General features: G+C 38.6%; 1 protein-coding gene across 1 annotated transcript in view; it reads left to right on the top strand.

Moving 5' to 3' along the window:
* The first annotated feature begins 7,362 nt into the window (after positions 1–7,362).
* The window catches only part of sema3h (sema domain, immunoglobulin domain (Ig), short basic domain, secreted, (semaphorin) 3H), a 31,257-nt gene continuing 18,887 nt past the window's right edge, over positions 7,363–19,732 (top strand). The window contains exons 1-4 of the mRNA XM_026930949.3: positions 7,363–7,824; positions 15,401–15,555; positions 16,396–16,458; positions 16,544–16,663. Of these exons, the coding sequence (XP_026786750.1) occupies positions 7,725–7,824; positions 15,401–15,555; positions 16,396–16,458; positions 16,544–16,663 (438 nt within the window). The 5' untranslated portion in view covers positions 7,363–7,724. The remainder of the gene's footprint in view (positions 7,825–15,400; positions 15,556–16,395; positions 16,459–16,543; positions 16,664–19,732) is intronic.

Genomic DNA, 19,732 nt, shown 5'->3' with positions numbered 1-19,732 from the left:
CCAGCTGTTTAGGTGCCACCTACTTTGTACCTACCCTCCTTGGGCATTTTATCAGTTTAAACCTAGCATGCAGTAGATGCACAATAACTGGTGTTCCATCTGTTCCTCTGCACAAGATATCACCCCCATCTACCCTGATGATCAGTGGGAAAGGACCACCACGGAGCACATTTTATTTGGGTGGTATGTCATTCTCAGAACATCAGTGACACTGATGTGGTGTGTGTTGCCTTGGTATCAGAGCAGTAATTCTGCGGGTTATAAGCACCTTAATGTCACTGCTGGGTTCACAACAGAAAATATCTACTTAACAACAGTCCTGTGGTCAGAAACTGATGATGAAGGCTTAAGAATTTTTTTTTTAACATGTGGATGGAATAATATAATCTACAGTCTTTGCTAATACACCAACATTGCTATGTCTAAAATCCTGGTACCAGTGACACCATCCAGTGAACCTCCACCCAAATATCAGCTCAGTGGTGGTCATTAAGTAGAGCAAAGGTCAGTCCTTGTATACCCAGTATATAGTCAGTAACATGCCAGTATAATAGGTGACAAACTGGCAAAATGTGGTCTGGATATAGATCTTCAGGACAGGTTTGAACATCTCTTGCCTGAATCGCAGAGCCAGATGCTCAGTGGGTCTCCGGTTTGATCTTGAGCTCCTTTCGGAGTTTTGCATGTTCTCCTGGTGTTTGCATGGGTTCAGTCTGGGTTCTCCAGTTTCCTCTCACCTCCCAAAAACATGCATGTATGTGGACTGGCTATGCTAAGTTCCTTCTAGGTGTGAATGCTTGTGTGTATGGTGTATTATGTGTATTATGTGTAATGGACTGACGTCCCATCTTGGATGTATTTCCATCACACGCCTGCAGTTCAAGCTCTAGATCCACAGCAACCCTGACCAAGATAAACAGATTACTGATAATGAATGATTGAAGGTAGGAGGCTTCTCGGAAGTATTGGATTTGGTCGCAAGCTTGCTTCTCAAGCCTGGAGTTGACAAAAGAACAAGAGAGTGCTAACTTGCTGACACCTTGACTCAGATGTGTTAGCTCACAGCAAACACTACTTGAGCAGTGGACCACACCTAAACCCACTGAAGCTCTGTTTGTGGCTCTATAAGTAACTTACAGTCTGTTATTTATATCTCAAACAGCCCTTTTTCTTATATCTAGTTGATTTTAAAGTGAATATGATATGGGGAAAGGGTCTACAAAAGTGTATCATGATTTAGTCAGGCAGAACAGGCTCTTAGTGAAAAAGGAGAAAAAAAAACCACTTCAGGAAGGAACTCGTCACGCTGCCGCCCGCGCGAGCTGCATTCAAAAGCTGCTCGCGTTTCCACACAGCGTCTTTTCCTGAGCAAGACAGTGAAGACTGAGACCGACGCCCTTTCTAGTCTCTCTCTCTCTCTCCCTCTCTCTCTCTCCCTCTCTCAGCCTCTCTCGCTTCCTCCGGGGCGTTTTTCAACCTCAACCCGCTCCGACGGCGGACTGCAGCGCGCCTCTGCGAAAGTCCCGGCCTTTTATACGCGTCTATTTTTAGCCACCAGCGAGTGAGACTATTTTTAACCAATGAGCTCATGGTTTTCTGTCGCAGCCAATCAGAGAAAAGAACACGTGTTTATGAGAAAACGAGAGAGAGAGAGAGAGAGAGAGACGAGCGGACAGCTGGTAGAGAGCGCGAGGACCGGCGGGCGCGCGCACGGCTCGCGGACCTGTCGTCGACGTCACGGATTTTCCTCGCGTGACAGCGGAAACTCGTCTTTGGCGTGGCCCGTCTCTCAGACAGAAGACAGGTTGTGCAGTATATGGAGGTCTGATTAAGACGTGTTAAACATCTCCCCAGTCTACTGCACAGTATAAGTTATAAAAGCACAGAAAGGACGCCGAGCACGTCTTCAATACAGGCTGTGTAACACCAGCAAGTGCTCATGAGCAAACTTTGTGACAGTGTTTTATCCTAAAGCGACACCTGGCGGTCGAGTTTAAAATTTCAGCCTCGTCCATAGCAATTTGCAATTTTCATTTTCAACTACTTCATTAGCATGATTGTTTACATACAATACTGCCAAAACATCCATAGAAAAGTAAGGAGAATTAATAATAATAATAATAATAATAATAATAATAATTATTATTATTATTATTATTATTATTATTATTATTATTATTAAATAAAATTTAAAAAAATTAAACTGACAAAATGCAAGGTGCCAGTGTGAGACAAGAGTGTAAGGGTTACAATAATTATGTACATATGCACCATAAAATAGAATAAAATAATATAAATAAAATACACTAAAGTAAATTAGAAATAGAGTAAATAAAATGTTTGTTGAATGTGTACAGTTGTCCAGTGATATACAGCATAGATCAGCTATAATGTATTCAACTATAATACACTATTTTAGCCAAAAGTATGTGGACACCTGACCATCACATCCATATGTGCTTTTTGAACATCACCTATTCCAGATTTAGTCCCTTCTTTGCTGTTATAATAAGCTCCACACTTCTGGGAAGGCTTTCCACTAGATTTTTTGATTGTGGCTGTGGGGATTTGTGGGGATTCATTCAGCCACAAGAGCATTAGTGAGGTCTGAGGTGCAGTCGGTGTTCCAGTTCATCCTAAAGGTGTTCAGTGGGGTTGAGGTCAGGGCTCTGTGCAGGACACTCGAGTTTTTCCACACCACACTTGGCAAACCATGTCTTCATGGAGCTCGCTTAGTGCACAGGGGCATTGTCATGCTGAAACAGGTTTCAGTTCCAGTAAAGGAAAATTGTAATGCTACAGCATACAAAGACATTCTAGACAATTTGTGCTTCCAGTTTTGGGGAAGATCTACATATGGGTATGATGGTCTAGTGTCCACAAACTTACTACTATTACTGTTTATGACTATAAATAAGACAGGTTGAAATGGTTGTTTGGTTTCGCAGTGCTGCTTCACGTTACCACTTTGACTAACACTGTGGACTCTGATCAGATGAGACACATCTCTTTGAATTTAAGAACATATTTCTTTGTCCAATCATTTTTAAACAATCTGTTTTCATTTAATTTTTTTCCCAAACAAACCGTGTTGTCAGTTCACTAATCAAGCCAGAAAGAAAATGTATCAAACAGAAAAACATGTGAAATTCCTCTTTCTAGCTTTAATGCCTCAATCCCCATAGCTACAAACACAGAACATTTCCCTAACGTTGCCATTTGGTTTTTTTAAGAATCATTTCATAATGTTATCGAAATGTTCCTTTATGTTTAACAAAGTCAGTCTTTACATGGTTATATGAAAACTGCAGTTCACCAAATGTTGCTTTTAGGTATTAATAGAGTTAGAAAGTTAGTAGCAGTAGCTGTAGATAATCATTATTAAGTTATTAATTAATCAATCCCTAGTTATATATGTCCATATACACAAATACTGTATACAGTATGTAGAATATTATATGTTAGTGTTCTTTCTTGTTATCTTTATTGGCTATTATCTATTAGCCATTAGGCAAAGTTATGTAGAATAGCCATAATTTAGACATTTATCAATCACCACATTCACGTTCGTCTGTGCTAACATTAAAGTTCACATATATAATAGTTAGAAAAAAGCTCATTTAAGAATGAATAACTTAAATAAGATTTTGAATTACCTATTAGCTAAGATTTTTTATTTATACTTCCAAAATAATCGGTGTTTATTTAGACTAATGAAATTCTCTGGACAAGATAAGTTTGGGTATTTTCCATGTGAAATTGGGAATATCATGGACCCTGGTTATGTTTGTTTGTTTCTTTCAATGTTCTTGATGTGTCTTGCAACAAATGTATTGTTCTTTGCATTGTGTCTCTGTTACATTATCACTGTAATTGCTCCAAATTAGTTTAGCTAAATATGAAAAAGTGTAGCTATTCTGCTATCTAGTGGCATCAGGTTTATGCTTTATGCTTATCACATCAAATTTTCCTTACAAATGTATTATATATCCATATCCATTTTCAGTACCGCTTATCCTGCACAGGGTTGTGGGGGAGCCAGGAGTCTATCCCAGGGGGACTCAGGGCATAAGGCGGGGGACACCCTGGACGGGGTGCCAACCCAACGCAGGGCACAATTGCACACACACTATAGACAATTTGTAAATGCCAATCAGCCTACAACGCATGTCTTTGTATTGGGGAGGAAACTGGCGTACCCAGAGGAAACCCCGAAGCATGGGGAGAACATGCAAGCTCTGTGCACACAGGGTGGAGGCAGGATTCAAACCCCCCAACCCTGGAGTTGCGAGGCAACAGTGCTAACCACTACATCCCCATATCTCTCGTATCTTCCAAAGATTATTTAAGAGTCTAAACACTTACATAAATCACTGAGCACTTTATTAGGAACACTATACTGATACTGGGTAGGGCCTCCCTTGGCTGTCAAAACAGCCTCAATAATTTGTGGCATGGTTTCCACAAGATGTTGGAAACATTCCTTTGAGATTCTGGTCCACGTTGACATGATTGCATCATGCAGATTTTCCAGGTGTACTTTCATGCTGCGAATCTCCCGATCGATCACATCCCATAGGTGTTCTGTTGGATTCAGCACTAGTGACTGGGAATTGAACTCATTGTCATGTTCATTTTGTGCCATGGTGCATTATCATTCTGGAAGTAGTCATTAGAAGATGGGTAAATTGTGGCCATGAAGGGATGCACATGCTCAGCAACAATACTCAAATAGGCTGTGGCATTCAAGCAATGATTGATTGGTATTAGCAGGCCCGATGTGTGCCAAGAACTTTTGGACTGTTGACACAAGGCAGGTTGGGTCCATGGATTCATACTGTTGTGCCAAATTCAGACCCCCATCTGTGTGCCTCAGCAGAAATTGAGATTCATCAGACCAGGCTATTTTTCTCCGGTCTTCAAATGTCCAGTTTTGGTGAGCCTGTGCCCACTGCAGCCTCAGCTTTCTGTTCTTGGATGACAGAATTGGAACCCAACATGGTCTTCTGCTGTTGTAGCCCATCCACCGCAAGGTTTGACATGTTGTGCATTCGGAGATACTTTTCTGCTCACCATAATTGTACAGAGTGGTTATCTGAGTTACTGTAGCCTTTCTGTCAGCTCGAACCCATTCTGTCTGCCCATTCTCCATTGATCTCTCTCATCAACAAGGTGATTCCATTCATGGAACTGCCACTCAATGGATGACTTTGATTTATTGCACCATTCTGAGTAAACTCTATAGACTGTTGTGCGTGAAAATCCCAGGAGATCAGCAGTTATACAAATACTCAAACCAGTCCGTCTGTCAAAATCACTGGGTTCACATTCCCCCCCCCCCATTCTGATGGTTGATGTGAACATTACCCGAAGCTGCTGGCACGTATCTGCGTGATTTTATGCATTGCACTGCTGCCAGACGATTGGCTATTTAGATAATTGCACGAATGTGTAGATGTACAGGTGTTCCTAATAAAGTGCTCAGTGAGTGTATGTTCATGCTGTGTCTCAGTCCTGTCCACTAGAGGGCGACATGGTTACGCTGTCCATTACAGTCAGTTTAATCGCGCTGTAGTCCTTGATATTGCTGTCTCTCTCACAGAGTGTCTCAATCTGATTTACATGAAATGTGTCTCTTCTTTAGATTGCCTTAGATTTGTATTAATTCTCTCCCAGACCTTGTCTCTCAGATTCTAGTGAAGTGTCTGGTCTACCTGAATGATGTCTTTCTCTCACCGCATGTCTTTCAAGTTACGTCTTAAGAGCGAAGCTTAAGAGCATCCACCTCTCAGTGTGTCACACTTGTTCAGCTTAATCATCTCTTTTTTAGATTGTCCCTTAAAGAGTCCTGTTAAAGAGTCTCTCTCTAAACATGTCTCTTTATTTTCTTAAAAAGATCTCTCTCTCTCTCTCTCAATTTCTCTATCTCTCGCTCACTCTCTCTAATTCTTCTGAAGAAAGTCTCTCTCTCAGATTGTCTCTCTGATTCCTCTAAGAAGTGTCTCTCTCAATCAGACTGTCTAATTTCACATTAATAGTGTCTCTCAGCCAGTCTCTCTAATTCTTCTGAAGAGAGTGTCTCCCTCAGATTGTCTCTCTGATTCCTAAGAAGTGTCTGTCTCTCAGACTGTCTCTCCAATTCCTCTGAAAAGTGTCTCTCTCAGTCAGAATAATTTCTTTAAAAGGTCGCTCCCTCGGACTGTCTCTCTGATTTTTCTGAAACGTCTCTCCCTCAGACTGTCTCTCTAATTCCTCTGAAAAAGGTCTCTCTCAATAAAACTGTCTGTCTGATGCACATTAATAGTGTCTCTCTCTTCATAGACATTATTCTTGTTAATTTCTCTGAAAGATCCCCCCCCCCCCCCCGCCCCATTGCTTTAATTCCAGGTATCTCTCTCTCTCAGACTGTCTCTCTCGTTCCTCATATAGATGTCTCTTTTAGACTCTCTCTTATTCCTCATGAAAAAGTATCTCCAATCTCTCTGAATCAAGTCAGTGTTGTCTCCTTCAAACTCTCTCTCTCTGTTTTACATTAATACTGTCTCTCTCTCAGCCTAGGGTCACTGATTCCCTTTAAAAGATCTCATTGATTCATGGGAATAATCTCTCTCAAGCCTCTTTAGTCTCGTTTGTAATGTCACTCTTTGAACCTATCTCTCTGATGCACCTTAATTGTATCTCTTTCAAACTGCCTCTCTAAAACACCTTACCACTCTGATTCGGAGTTTCCCTGTTTCTAATCAGTAGTGTCTCTCTGATCAAAACTGTCTCTCTGAACCTGACTCTAATACCCACCAGTACTGTCCCACAGTCTGTCTGTCTCTTTGAACATTAAAGCTGTCCACAGGTGGAGATTAGTGTTAGCCCGAGGCAGATTTTCAGTGGTGAATTCCTATTGATAAGATATTTGAGTGTGAGATTAGGTTTAATCTGCAGCTGGACCCCCACTCTAAATCTCTTTCCCTGCTGTCTCTGAGGAGCTGCACCACTCACTGCCATAGGGCTCACTTCTCCTTACTAATCTCTCTTTCAGGACCTGTTTGGGTATTTAATACTCTCATTGTAGGTGCAGACGGGTTCGTTGGAATTTTGTGTTCATATCAGGGAGTGATTCTGTGTGCTCAGCTCATAAGTGTTTGTAAAATTCAGATAAGAATATAGGGAAAATGAGCAAAGGCTTTAGAGACATAATCAGTCAGCGAGGAGTCAGAAGCACAGCTATACAGAGAGAAAGAGAGATGTGGAATGAGATGAAAGGCACACACCAACTGTCATATCCCTCTTTTTAAGAACACACTGAGGAGGGAGAGAGGCGTGGAATAGTTCCCTCCTTCTTTACATAGGAGTGTTTGGATGTAAGGAGAGAGGGAAGGCAAAAAGAGGAAGAGAGAGAGAGAGACATCAACTGCAAGTAGAGGATTAACCAACACTACTAGATATTCAAAAGAAAAAAAAAAAAACGAGACCAAGTGTGTGTGTGAGAGAGAGAGAGAGAGAGGGAGAGAGAGTGGAGCACTTGACAAGAAGACAAACAAGAAGAAATAGCAGAGAGATATTAAACCAGGCTGGATTAGATTTCTCTGCACCGTGGAGAAACACACACACGCGCACACACACACAGTGGGAGGTGTGTGATGCACCCTGCCTGAGTCTCTGCGTTAGCTGTATGCTGTTTGTTTGTGTTCAGGTTGTTTAGTGTGTAAAGTGCACAGTGTGTGACAGCCATGAGGAGGATATTATCTATCACCTTTGCGTCGCTGCTGGCAATTACTTTAACTGGAGCATGGAGACCATCTCAGCCCAGACTGCAGTTCACACACTCGGGTAAGAACACACAGCTTTAACTCTCTCTCTCTCTCTCTCTCTCTCTCCCTCTCTTTCTCTGTCTTCCCCTGCACCACTGCTGATTGGAGCCTTCTTTAGCGTTAGTGTATATAAGTATTTGTATGCGTGTTTGTTAATGTGAGCTAATCAGAGAGAGATTATATAATCAGTGCACTCTCCAACTTCTGACCTTAAGGTCTTAATTACTTGATGATTCCTCTCATTGTTCCATTAGAACGTGTGTGTGTGTGTGTCTGTGAGTGAGCGAGTGAGCTTGTGAGCTTGGCTGTATGCACGTGTGTATGTGGGGCTCTAGATTATTATCCAGGGCGTTTTGGCCTGATTTCCCAATTGATAAATGACATCTGGTGGTTTGTGTCATGCCACACACACACACATACGCACATATGCTTGAAACACTCATTCATACTGACAGCATTAGGACGGATGGTTGTGTTATGACTAATCACACGGGAACTCATGCGTGTTATTAGGGATTTACATACTGCATGCAGTTGTCTCTGTCTCAGCGACACGGATGAGCAGTACCTCTGATATATGTACTTGTAATACATGTTTGAAATTCAAAATACTATTTACCATTTTGAATTCGATCCTTGCAAAATAAAACAGCATGTAATTACTATCATCGTGCATTGCGTAACAGTGTAAAGTGAGTCTCATGTGATTCTGGTAGAGCAGATACTCACACAAATTCTCTGCAGCACCATTTTCTCAAAGGCACCTTGTGTTCATGAATAGCACAGCTGGACAAATGGAGACATAGTGCTGTGTTGACTGGAATCATCATGTAGGAAAAGACATGAGGCGTGCTATTTTCCAATAAGAGCATACTGTTTTATTTCTTCTATGCCACAGCAATTTGCCAATAACTATGGTTTCTGTTTATTAAAGAATGACACGTCATACATTTTATCTGTTTATAGTTCTGTTTAATGTTGTGAAACATTAAACAAGTTAGTTCCTGTTATCACTTACGTTAAAGTAGCTCTAAACAGTTCCCTCACTAGCTTGTCTTCTCTTTCTCTCTCTCTCTCTCTCTCTCTCTCTCGCTCTCTCTCTGTTTGTCTCTCTTTCTCTTTCTCTCCCATTTTGGAAAACTTAAAGTTAGCATTATCTCTGACTGTGACAAAACCCTGACACTGGAGACTCCTTCCCAAAATGCTAAATAAACATCTTCTCACAGAACCCTTCACCATATAAACAATTATTCCCATTTTTTTAAAATCGTGTGTGTGCTGCGACAGCCTTACAAGTCCCTGTGTAAGTTGTTACTATAGAAATGATCATGTATTAGAACAAACACATTCATAGAAAGTCATAGAAAATGAATCAACACCTTCTGACCAATCAGATCCAAAAATCCAACAGCGCTGTGGTATAATATATTTTTAACAGATTTCGTCTTATCACTAATCTACTTTATTATTCATCATACATACATTATTTTCTAGATGGAGGTATAATAGATGTTTGCTAGCAGGCAAAGCTGCCAAGATATTGTAACTAAGTTATGCTCTCACCAAAACATGTGGAAATCTGTGACATAAAAATACTTTAGAAGTCAAATGGCTGTATAATTGATTGACTGTTCATGATTTAGTGTGGACCATCAGTGTTTTTTGATGGATGTTTAGCAGTACTTCTCATCCACCAGAGTGCTAACATTGCAGTTATCAACTAGCACTACTCATGTCACGTCCTCCATATAAAATGTATTTCTTTCTATTTATTTTTTTTTTTTATTTGACCTATTTTGTTATTTTTATTTTTATTATTATTTTTATTATATTTCACCCAGACCTGCTCTTTGCTATAAGCTGCTTTCCCAGGCTCTGCACTGACTCATCCATGCAATCAGTGCTGATTATCCATCAAAAATCTTTCGTACTCTAAACCGGACATGTTGTATTCCCATAACTTAATGCCCCCCAAGACATTTCAGTAATGCTTTGATTGGTCTGGTTGTCCTTCTACATTAAATCATTATATTTGATTGCTTAGGTAGCTGAGGATAATAGATTTGACTAGTCGGGTTGCTTTCAATAATGAACTGATTGGTTAGTTTGAGTTCGAGTTGCTGGGCATTTCACCATTTAGAAGCATTGTGGAGTGTTTCAGCACGCTCAGAGAGCTATTAGAGCTCAGTAACCCAGCAGATGGATGATTTGCTGCTATGTGACAAAGTCACTGGGGAAAGTGCCAGGCTGCTGGTGTTTATTGGCCAGCTGGCGAGAAGCTCAGTTCTGCTTTCCCAACTGCAGGGTTCAACAGCAGCGCTTTTACAGAGTGCAGCACTGAGAGAATGAAATGAAAGTACGATAGCAAGAGAGCAAGGAATAAATAATGATACTCGAGAAAATTAATGTGTGTACATATTCAGGGTGTTCATCATGAGTGGGAGAAATGGTAATCATGTAGGGAATGTTTTGTAAATAAAGTCACATTTTGATAAAAAGTGTTAATTTCCTCTATGTATGGAGACTTTTGGAACACCCTGTACTGTGGACATATATTGACTTGTTTATGCTCCTTCCCATTTCCATTTAATCACTTTAAAAATATCGTTTGATATTTTATTATTGTCTATTATCATTATTATTTTAGAATATCATAACTGATATTTATTTTATATTATCCCTGATATCTTGTGAATATAAGTTGAATATAGTGGAATTTATATAATATTTCCTATTACGAAAGTATGATAAAAGCAATATGATTATTATACCTATTTCTAGACATTTTTTATTAATTTCAGCTTTAGGATTTAGTATTACTTGTTATTATTTAAAATAAATAAATAAATTTAATGTAAATTACATCTAATTAATGTCTAAATTTATTGTTCTAAATTGAATATTGTCTTAGTTAATATATTACATTTAATATTATTAGTTCTAAATATAGTATTATCTGTCTCTATTAACTTTCTAGAATGAATAAAAATCATATGTCAAAAAAGTCCATTTTAGCTTGAAGTTAAAAAATGTGCACAAATTGGCTTAATAATCTTATATTTCTTTTTTCATAATCTCATTTTCTTCTCATAATAATGAGAAAATGAGAACTATCTCATAAATCTGACTGCATTCAAGATTTTTTTATTTTTTATTTTTTGGATTGAACACTTATTATTCAGAAACAGCCTGGAAAATATTGCAAGCTGATACTACTACTACGTAATGAGAAGGAGGACTAAAAATGTGTACAAATCTACAGTTTCAGAAGTAAATGCACTACTTGGGTGTGCCAAGCACCAAAAATGAACAGAGACCTCATTATGGCAATAATAAGATGTGTGTGTGTGTGTGTGTGTGTGAGGACTATAATTATGATGTATGCTCATATTTAAGAAAGGTTGTAGGTAATGCTGAAAAGGTGTTTTTGAGTGACAGTTGACAAATTCCAGACATGAGCAATGTGTGGTATGATGTTTGCATATGTGTTTGTATATCAGGATGTGTCTGTGGCTTATGTGTGGATGTATTTGTGTAAGTGTATGTGTGTGTGTGTGCATGTGCCTTTCCCAGCCCTGCTCTCCAGACCTCTTTTCTCTAATTAGGCCATAATTGTGGAAATGATAACCCCATTTCCACAGGAAGTGTGGTGCTGTTTCCAGCGGTCCCCTACAGCACAGGAGGGAAACTCTTCCCCAGGGGAACACTGCCCCAGACAGGGCTATCCATTCAGATACTCTCTCTCTCTGTCTCTATGTCTCTCTCACACTCTCTTACACACAAACACACCTACACGCACTCAAGCAGACGCACTAGTCCATTCCCACATAATGATATGTTTGAGAGTGACTATGCCACAAACTGACTTTTCTGCTGGTTTTTTTTTCATGCTTGTCTGTCATTTTAGCCCAGCAGATGACATGACTGCACAATAGTGGTTAAATCAACTGCCAGTTGGATATCTGAGGAGTTCGTTTGGTTAAACAGTGACATTTTGTTTTTTCAGATGTCTTGTATGCAGGGACACATGCATATTTTCCCACTGAATAAACTTGAGACAAACATTGCATCTCATCATCATGATTTATTTTTGATGTGCTTGTTGTTGTAGATATTATTTTAGTTAAAGTGACCATTGGGTACATCATCAAGTTCTTCTAAAGACAAGAAAGAAATCTGAAGACGCGAAAGAAATCAGTCCTCTAAGGCCTTTCAGTCGAATAACAAGTGTGTGTGTGTGTGTGTGTGTTGTCTCTGATATTGGAATATATTTAGCAGTATCACACACAACACATTTGCAATAATCAGATATTCTAAAATGAGCATCTCCCATGACTAAGGTAATCCAATACACACACACACACACACACACACAAACATACAGAGAGAGAGAAAGAGAGAAAGAGAGAGAGAGAGGGAGGTTGTGGTTAAATATTGGATACTGTATACCTTCTGCTGATGTTCCCACCCAGATTTAAATGGAATGCTTCCTCTTACCAAGTTGTCATGTGTGTGAAAACTTGGTAAGTTCTAAAAGTCTGAGCAAAGAAAGAACTAAATAGATAAATAGATGAATTGACAAGGAAGGATGAGTGACGTATGGATAGATAGATTGGTGACTGCTGTATGGGTAGATGGATATATAGATGCATAGATAGCACTATAATGGATGAATGATGGATGCAGATAGATGGGTGAATAGATGGATGGATGGATGGATGGAAGAGAATGGATAAATGAACAGGTGATGAATAGATTGAATGAATAGGTGATGTATGGATGGCTGGATGGATGGATGGGTGGATGGAAGAATGGATGGATATGTTGTCTAGGGATGGATGGATGGATGGATGATGGGTGGATGGATAGAGAGCTAGATTGTGTATGGAAATAGATGGATGAACAGACACATGGATGGAATGATGGATGTGTGGATGGAGGGATGGACAGTCAGCTGGATGAAAGGATGAATGTGTCTGAGTATTTCTCTGATTTTGTAAAAGGTCAAACATGAAGCCATTGGAGGTCAAAGGTTACTTGATTAACCTTAGTAACTAGTCATTAAGGGGTCATATGAGACTGAGCCCAGAACCCAGGCCATGCATGCGCGCACACACACACACACACACACACACACACTGGGAGACAGGTGGAATACCAGCCCTAATCCTTTGGAGGGGTTTTTAGTTTACACACACTCAAGCAGGACTGAAATGTTCACTGTTGCTATAGCAACTGCCCCCCAGGCAAGGGTGGGGTGGGCGCAGCTGGTGCTGCTCTGACTTAGTCAGGAATCTGTGTGTGTGTGTGTGTGTGTGTTTGTGTGTGTGTGTGCATGTGTGTGTGTGAGGAGAGGGGTTGTGAGGGCAGTACAGTTCTGTGGGCACCCAAGAAGAGTCTGGGAATAATTATAATTAAGGAACTATGTTTGTCCACTTTAGAGGTGTGTGTGTGTGTGTGTGTGTGTGTGTGAAACAATCTGCAAAGGTCATATTCATCTTAATACGGCAGCTCCAAACTCTGTGTGTGTTTTGTACGTGTGTGTGCATGCATGTAGGTAGTGTTACTGCTGTCATATTTTAACAGTGATGTGTTAATCAATTGCTACACTCACCACAGGTCTTCTCTTGTGTGTGTCATATCGCAGTGCTTCATCTCTTTATTTTTTTTTTACTCATTAGTTTATCCTTCGGTCATCAGCAGCCAGAATGAATCTGTAGATTATTGGATTTCAGAGCTGGTTTTTCTGGCCTGGCCGTCTGGCTTCTTGTCCTTAGACGTCCTAGAATGTGTCTGTGATCTTTTGTGTGTGTGTTTGTGTGTGAGTGTGGAAGTGTTGTCTTCCATTAATGTCACAAATTCATGCAATGTTGTACAGAGAGACGTGGCACTAGAAAAATGCACGTTTTGGACGACGTTCTCTCGGTTCCACTCTGTAACACAGACTAAACAAATCCAGATTCTTAATTCTTACAGTTTTGATCTACTGTATAATGTATTGATCCAAGACATACGGTCTGTGTTTTATAACTAGTCTGTCTTTCTCTTCTAATTTTAGACAGTTTTCTGACTCTGACTCTTTTCATATTTCAGGAATATTTCCAAGCCATTTGTACTATGTAATATTGGGCTGTCTATATCAAACATGTGTTAAATCTCTCCCTCTCCCCCTCCCTCTTCCTTTTCCTGTCTTATGACACATGCATCTGGAGTGTATGGGTAATTACCATAGACAAGAATTTTGACACATTTCCCTGTATTGCAAAAAAGCAGACAAAACCTGTTTTTAATGTTTGTAAGTTTAAGATCAGTTTTATTTTATTAAAATTTTTTAATAAAAAAAATCTTTAATAAAGTAAAACACATGACTATAAATCCAAATCCAAAACTACAACTGTTTCACTACAACAATAAATCCATTACGATGAGGCTTATATGAGAAGAAATCTTATCAAACATATACCGATGTAAATTTATTCAACTAGAGCAATATGGTAAAAAGTAATTTCAGTAACACACACTTTCCTGAAGGTTTTCTGGTATTTATGAGCATTAAAACTTTTCTGGTATCTAAGTACTTAACCACTGTTTCCTCTATAAAATAGTGCAATCTCTGAAACAACATATTCTGTGCATTTAGAACATAAACCTTTACATTCCCAACATCTGGCACGCTTAATTCTTCACTCTCATAACTACATACCATACATGGGTATGTACTCTTTTTTTTTTTTACTAGAATTACAAAATAAATCAGAGTAATTACTAAATAATATGCTTTAGGATTCATAAACAAAGACTTTAAGGTATTCATTTTCAAATACCTTTGAATAAAGAATTCATTCTATTAGAATGTTGTACGTTTCACTTAAAATCCCCTTGAAATGGCTTCTTAGCTGTGGTTTGGTTCCGTATGTTGATACATTTCCTTCTGAAACAGGAATCTTGTGTTGAAGTGTTTGAATGAGTCTTCAGGTCAGTCTTTAATTCAAAACGCATAAACTCCAACCATTTTTTTTAACAGCCAAGGGATGGTTGGAAAAAGGAATAGCGTGTGGGAAACCATACAGCCAAAAACACACAGAAGAACCATTTTTTGCTTCTTCTGAGGGTGGGACATACAGTATATGATTCCAGACAGCATTTCATTGGATGACCACAAAGATTTGCACAAATCTGAATATTAAAAAAAAAAAAAAACTTGATCATTTTCCCTGAAGAGACAAACTATAATAATAAAATGAGAATATCTTTTTTCAGGATGTAGTATTGTAACTACATCCATAACACTAAGGGACAGGTACGAAAAGCTCTGAGACACCAATTTTGAGTTCAGGGGTGCTTTAATCATTTATTATTATTTTTGTCTTCCATTATAAGTGAGTTTGGAATAAACAGCTTTTTCTCAGTGTAGGAAAGTGTGTTGAATTTCCTGTATGTGGTAATTGCATATTACACAACAGTGACAGTAGATTAGAAGATTAGGACGAAAAAAAAAGAACAATGGAGTATTTCTTTAAAGCAGTTTCAGATGTGAACCAATGTTACTGGCAAACTTTTCTTAATATCTGTCCCTATCTGTCTCTGTCCCTCAGAGCTGGTCCGTAGTGGCAGGTTGATGATTCTGCCGCTCTCTGCGGGGGATCTGAACTCTCTGCTCCCTGATGAAGATGGCCGCCGTCTGTACATCAGCATGAAGGATTATTTACTGTCAGCCAGCCTGGATGATGTTACACAACCCCATCGCAAGGTGATCACACGTCCTCATTTTGTCTCAAACACAGCTCTCAGTGATAATGAAAGGTCTGCCACATTGCGACTGCCACATCAATGACACCACCTTGTGCTCTGTGTGTGTGTGTATGTGTGCGCAAGTGAAGGCAAGAAGCTATGCAGTATGAGGTGCTATTTACGCAAACAGTACCACTTACTGGGGCAAGAGCTTGGTCATTAAAGTTCTGTCACCAAAAGGTTGTGAGTTTTAATGCTTGTCACTTTGTCTGAAGAGGTAAAAGTAGTGAATGTTAGATAATGTTTATCTGAAAGGTTCAAATGGTGTATTTGAGTATTTTAAGTGAGATAATGTATGAATAAAAACCCTAAATATCAGCGCATACTGCAGCATTATGTTGTAACACATTCACACGCACAAACACGCACACACACATATGCACGCGCACATACACACACACAGATCCGGACACAGACATCTATCTGCATTAGCAGTAAAATATGTGCAGGAATCCAGAAGCAGAAACTGCCTTATCTTATCAAAACTGCCATTTCAGACCAGCCCTTTCCATTTAAGTGACTAACTGTGTGTGTGTGTGTGTGTGTGTGTGTGTCCTGACCCTACATGACTAACTGTACATTTATACAGATTAAATCTGAAAGATACAGGAATGCCAGTACAGTAAGGTCTCATGAGTGGGAGCTGTTCTTCATGCACTGACTCATCCAGCTTTAATATATTAACCAAACATTTAAACAATCATTTACACCAACAGAATTACTGTTATTAACCTGAAAGACATTTGACTGTGTGCATTCTGTTTTTATGACTTCTGTTGCTTACATGTTTCTGATTCAGATTTACTGGCCTGCGAGTCCAGAACGAATCCAGGACTGTTTGATGGCTGGAAAAGACCCACAGGTAAAATACACACTTACTGTATAAATAAACATTCTCATGCAATATATTCATATATTCATTTCCTGTTTTGTTGTACCCTGTCTAGCTGGAGTGTGCCAATTTCCTGCGTGTACTGGAACCTTATAACCAAACACACCTGTACGCCTGCGGAACGGGAGCCTTCAACCCCCGCTGTGCCTACATCCCCACCCGCCTCTTCCTCATGGTATAAAATGCTGTATTATCTGTAAGATGGGTGATATATAAGGAATTAAACACTTCAGGACATGCTGTTATAGGAAACTAATCAACAAAGGAATGGTGTGATGCCTTACCAAGAATTTTGAAATGTTTTATCTCTCTAATAGCACAGTAATTTGCCAACAACTACAATTTTTATTAACTAAAGAACAGCACATCATCCTTTTTATCTATTTATAGTTACATTTAATGTTGTGGAATATCTGTGAAACAAATTAGGTCCTGTTAATACGTTTGTGTCATTCCTTCACCTGTATTTTTTCATCTCTCTCTCTCTTGAAGTTTATAAGACAAGAATGCAGCATTTTTGGCTTTAAACAGAAAACTTAAAGTTATAGCTTTACCTTACCTCTGACTTTTACAAACCACTGATGCTGGAGTCTCCTTCTAAAATGTTAAATAAGCAAACAAAAAACTTCACCATATCAATAAAAGTTTTTTTAAAGCCATTTATTTGGAAAGTCCTTCGTACAAGTCCTTGTGTAAGTTGTTACTACAGAAATAATGTCTATGAACTACTGTCAGAGCTGCTGTTACAGAAAATTATTCAATACCTTCTGACCAATCAGAATCAAGCATTCAACAGTGCGGTGATAAAAACTGTCACAATATTATTTTTTTGAGGTATTGTCAGGTCTTATAATACTATAATACTGACCAACTCTATTTGCTGCACAAGCAGCTGATTGGACATTAGACTATGTTTCTTACAAGCTTTTTATATGCAGCACTGCTATTTTGCTAGCATACCATGTATCGAGAAGTATCATGATATGATATTTTTTATCAGATTACCCTCCTCACCATGCAGTAGACAATAGATACTAAAAGGGAACACACACTCGCTCTTAGTGCATTCACTCTAAGTGTGTCAGAAAACACACCCTATTTTCTATATAGTGCACTATTTTGGGCGTGTTGCCATTTTGTTGTCAAAAGTACAGTATGGAATATCCAAAGCATTTAAGAAATCCCACAATTCAGTGCAGTAGGTTAGTGTCTGAATGCTATGCCCTAGTAGGTATAGAATATTAATAATTCACCTTGGTAGGCTATAGGGAATAGGGCACCATTTCAGAGATATGAATTGACCATTATATATAGGAGTATAATATAGTATGGTGTGTGTGTGTGTGAGAGAGAGAGAGAGAGAGAGAGAGAGAGAAAGGGTATATTCATGTACATGCTTGGTCATATGTAAATGTGTATAAATGTATGAGTGTGTATGGGTGCCGATGTGTGTGTGTTTGTGTGTGTGTGTTAAGCCTATAAAAGCTAGAGTGGAGGTTTAGGTTAAACTGACAGGACATGGTGCTTTGTGCAGGTGGTACTGGGAATTTGAATACTATTCTTCTTTATGGGATTAAACAAGAATCACCAATGGCATCTGTGTGTGCGTGTGTGTGGTCTGTTGCTTATTAATCCCATGGAAAGGTGGTGATGTATGAACTTCCTTCAAGGTTAAACCATTACAATTTAGAAAATCAGTGCTGTAGCTATGAAAGCAGTGAAGCAGGAATTTCAATTATTCACCAGTGGTAACTATCATAGTAACAGTGTTATAACAAGCAGTAATTACCATAGTAACAGTGTTATAACAAGCAGTAATTACCATAGTAACAGCGTTATAACCAGTGGTAACTATCATAGTAACAGTGTTATAACAAGCAGTAATTACCATAGTAACAGCGTTATAACCAGTGGTAACTATCATAGTAACAGTGTTATAAAAAGCAGTAATTACCATAGTAACAGCGTTATAACCAGTGGTAACTATCATAGTAACAGTGTTATAACAAGCAGTAATTACCATAGTAACAGCGTTATAACCAGTGGTAACTATCATAGTAACAGTGTTATAAAAAGCAGTAATTACCATAGTAACAGCGTTATAACCAGTGGTAACCATCATAGTAACAGTGTTATAACAAGCAGTAATTACCATAATAACAGCGTTATAACCAGTGGTAACCATCATAGTAACAGTGTTATAACAAGCAGTAATTACCATAATAACAGCGTTATAACCAGTGGTAACTATCATAGTAACAGTGTTATAACAAGCAGTAATTACCATAGTAACAGCGTTATAACCAGTGGTAACTATCATAGTAACAGTGTTATAACAAGCAGTAATTACCATAGTAACAGCGTTATAACCAGTGGTAACTATCATAGTAACAGTGTTATAACAAGCAGTAATTACCATAGTAACAGCGTTATAACCAGTGGTAACTATCATAGTAACAGTGTTATAACAAGCAGTAATTACCATAGTAACAGCATTGTACAAAGTGGTAACTATCATAATAACAGTGTTATAACAAGCAGTAATTATCATAATAACAGCGTTATAACCAGTGGTAACTATCATAGAAACAGTGTTATAATAAACATTAATTACCATAATAACAGCGTTATAACCAGTGGTACCTATCATAGTAACAGTGTTATAAAAAGCAGCAATTACCATAGTAACAGCATTATAACCAGTGGTAACTATCATAGTAACAGTGTTATAACAAGCAGTAATTACCATAATAACAGCGTTATAACCAGTGGTAACTATCATGGTAACAGTGTTATAACAAGCAATAATTACCATAGTAACAGCGTTATAACCAGTGGTAACTATCATGGTAACAGTGTTATAACAAGCAGTAATTACCATAATAACAGCGTTATAACCAGTGGTAACTACCATAGTAACAGTGTTATAACAAGCAATAATTACCAGAGTAACAGTGATATAACAAGCAGTAATTACCATAGTAACAGCATTATAACCAGTGGTAACTATCATAGTAACAGTGTTATAAAAAGCAGTAATTACCATAGTAACAGTGATATAACAAGCAGTAATTACCATAGTAACAGCATTATAACCAGTGGTAACTATCATGGTAACAGTGTTATAACAAGCAGTAATTACCATAATAACAGCGTTATAACCAGTAGTAACTATCATAGTAACAGTGTTATAACAAGCAATAATTACCATAGTAATAGCATTATAACCAGTGGTAACTATCAT

The sequence above is a fragment of the Pangasianodon hypophthalmus genome, chromosome 8, assembly GCF_027358585.1.
Source record: "Pangasianodon hypophthalmus isolate fPanHyp1 chromosome 8, fPanHyp1.pri, whole genome shotgun sequence".
In the NCBI taxonomy this organism is placed as follows: Eukaryota; Metazoa; Chordata; class Actinopteri; order Siluriformes; family Pangasiidae; genus Pangasianodon; species Pangasianodon hypophthalmus.
Note: the sequence above shows the minus strand (reverse complement) of the source record. Positions and strands in the feature narration are given on the sequence as shown.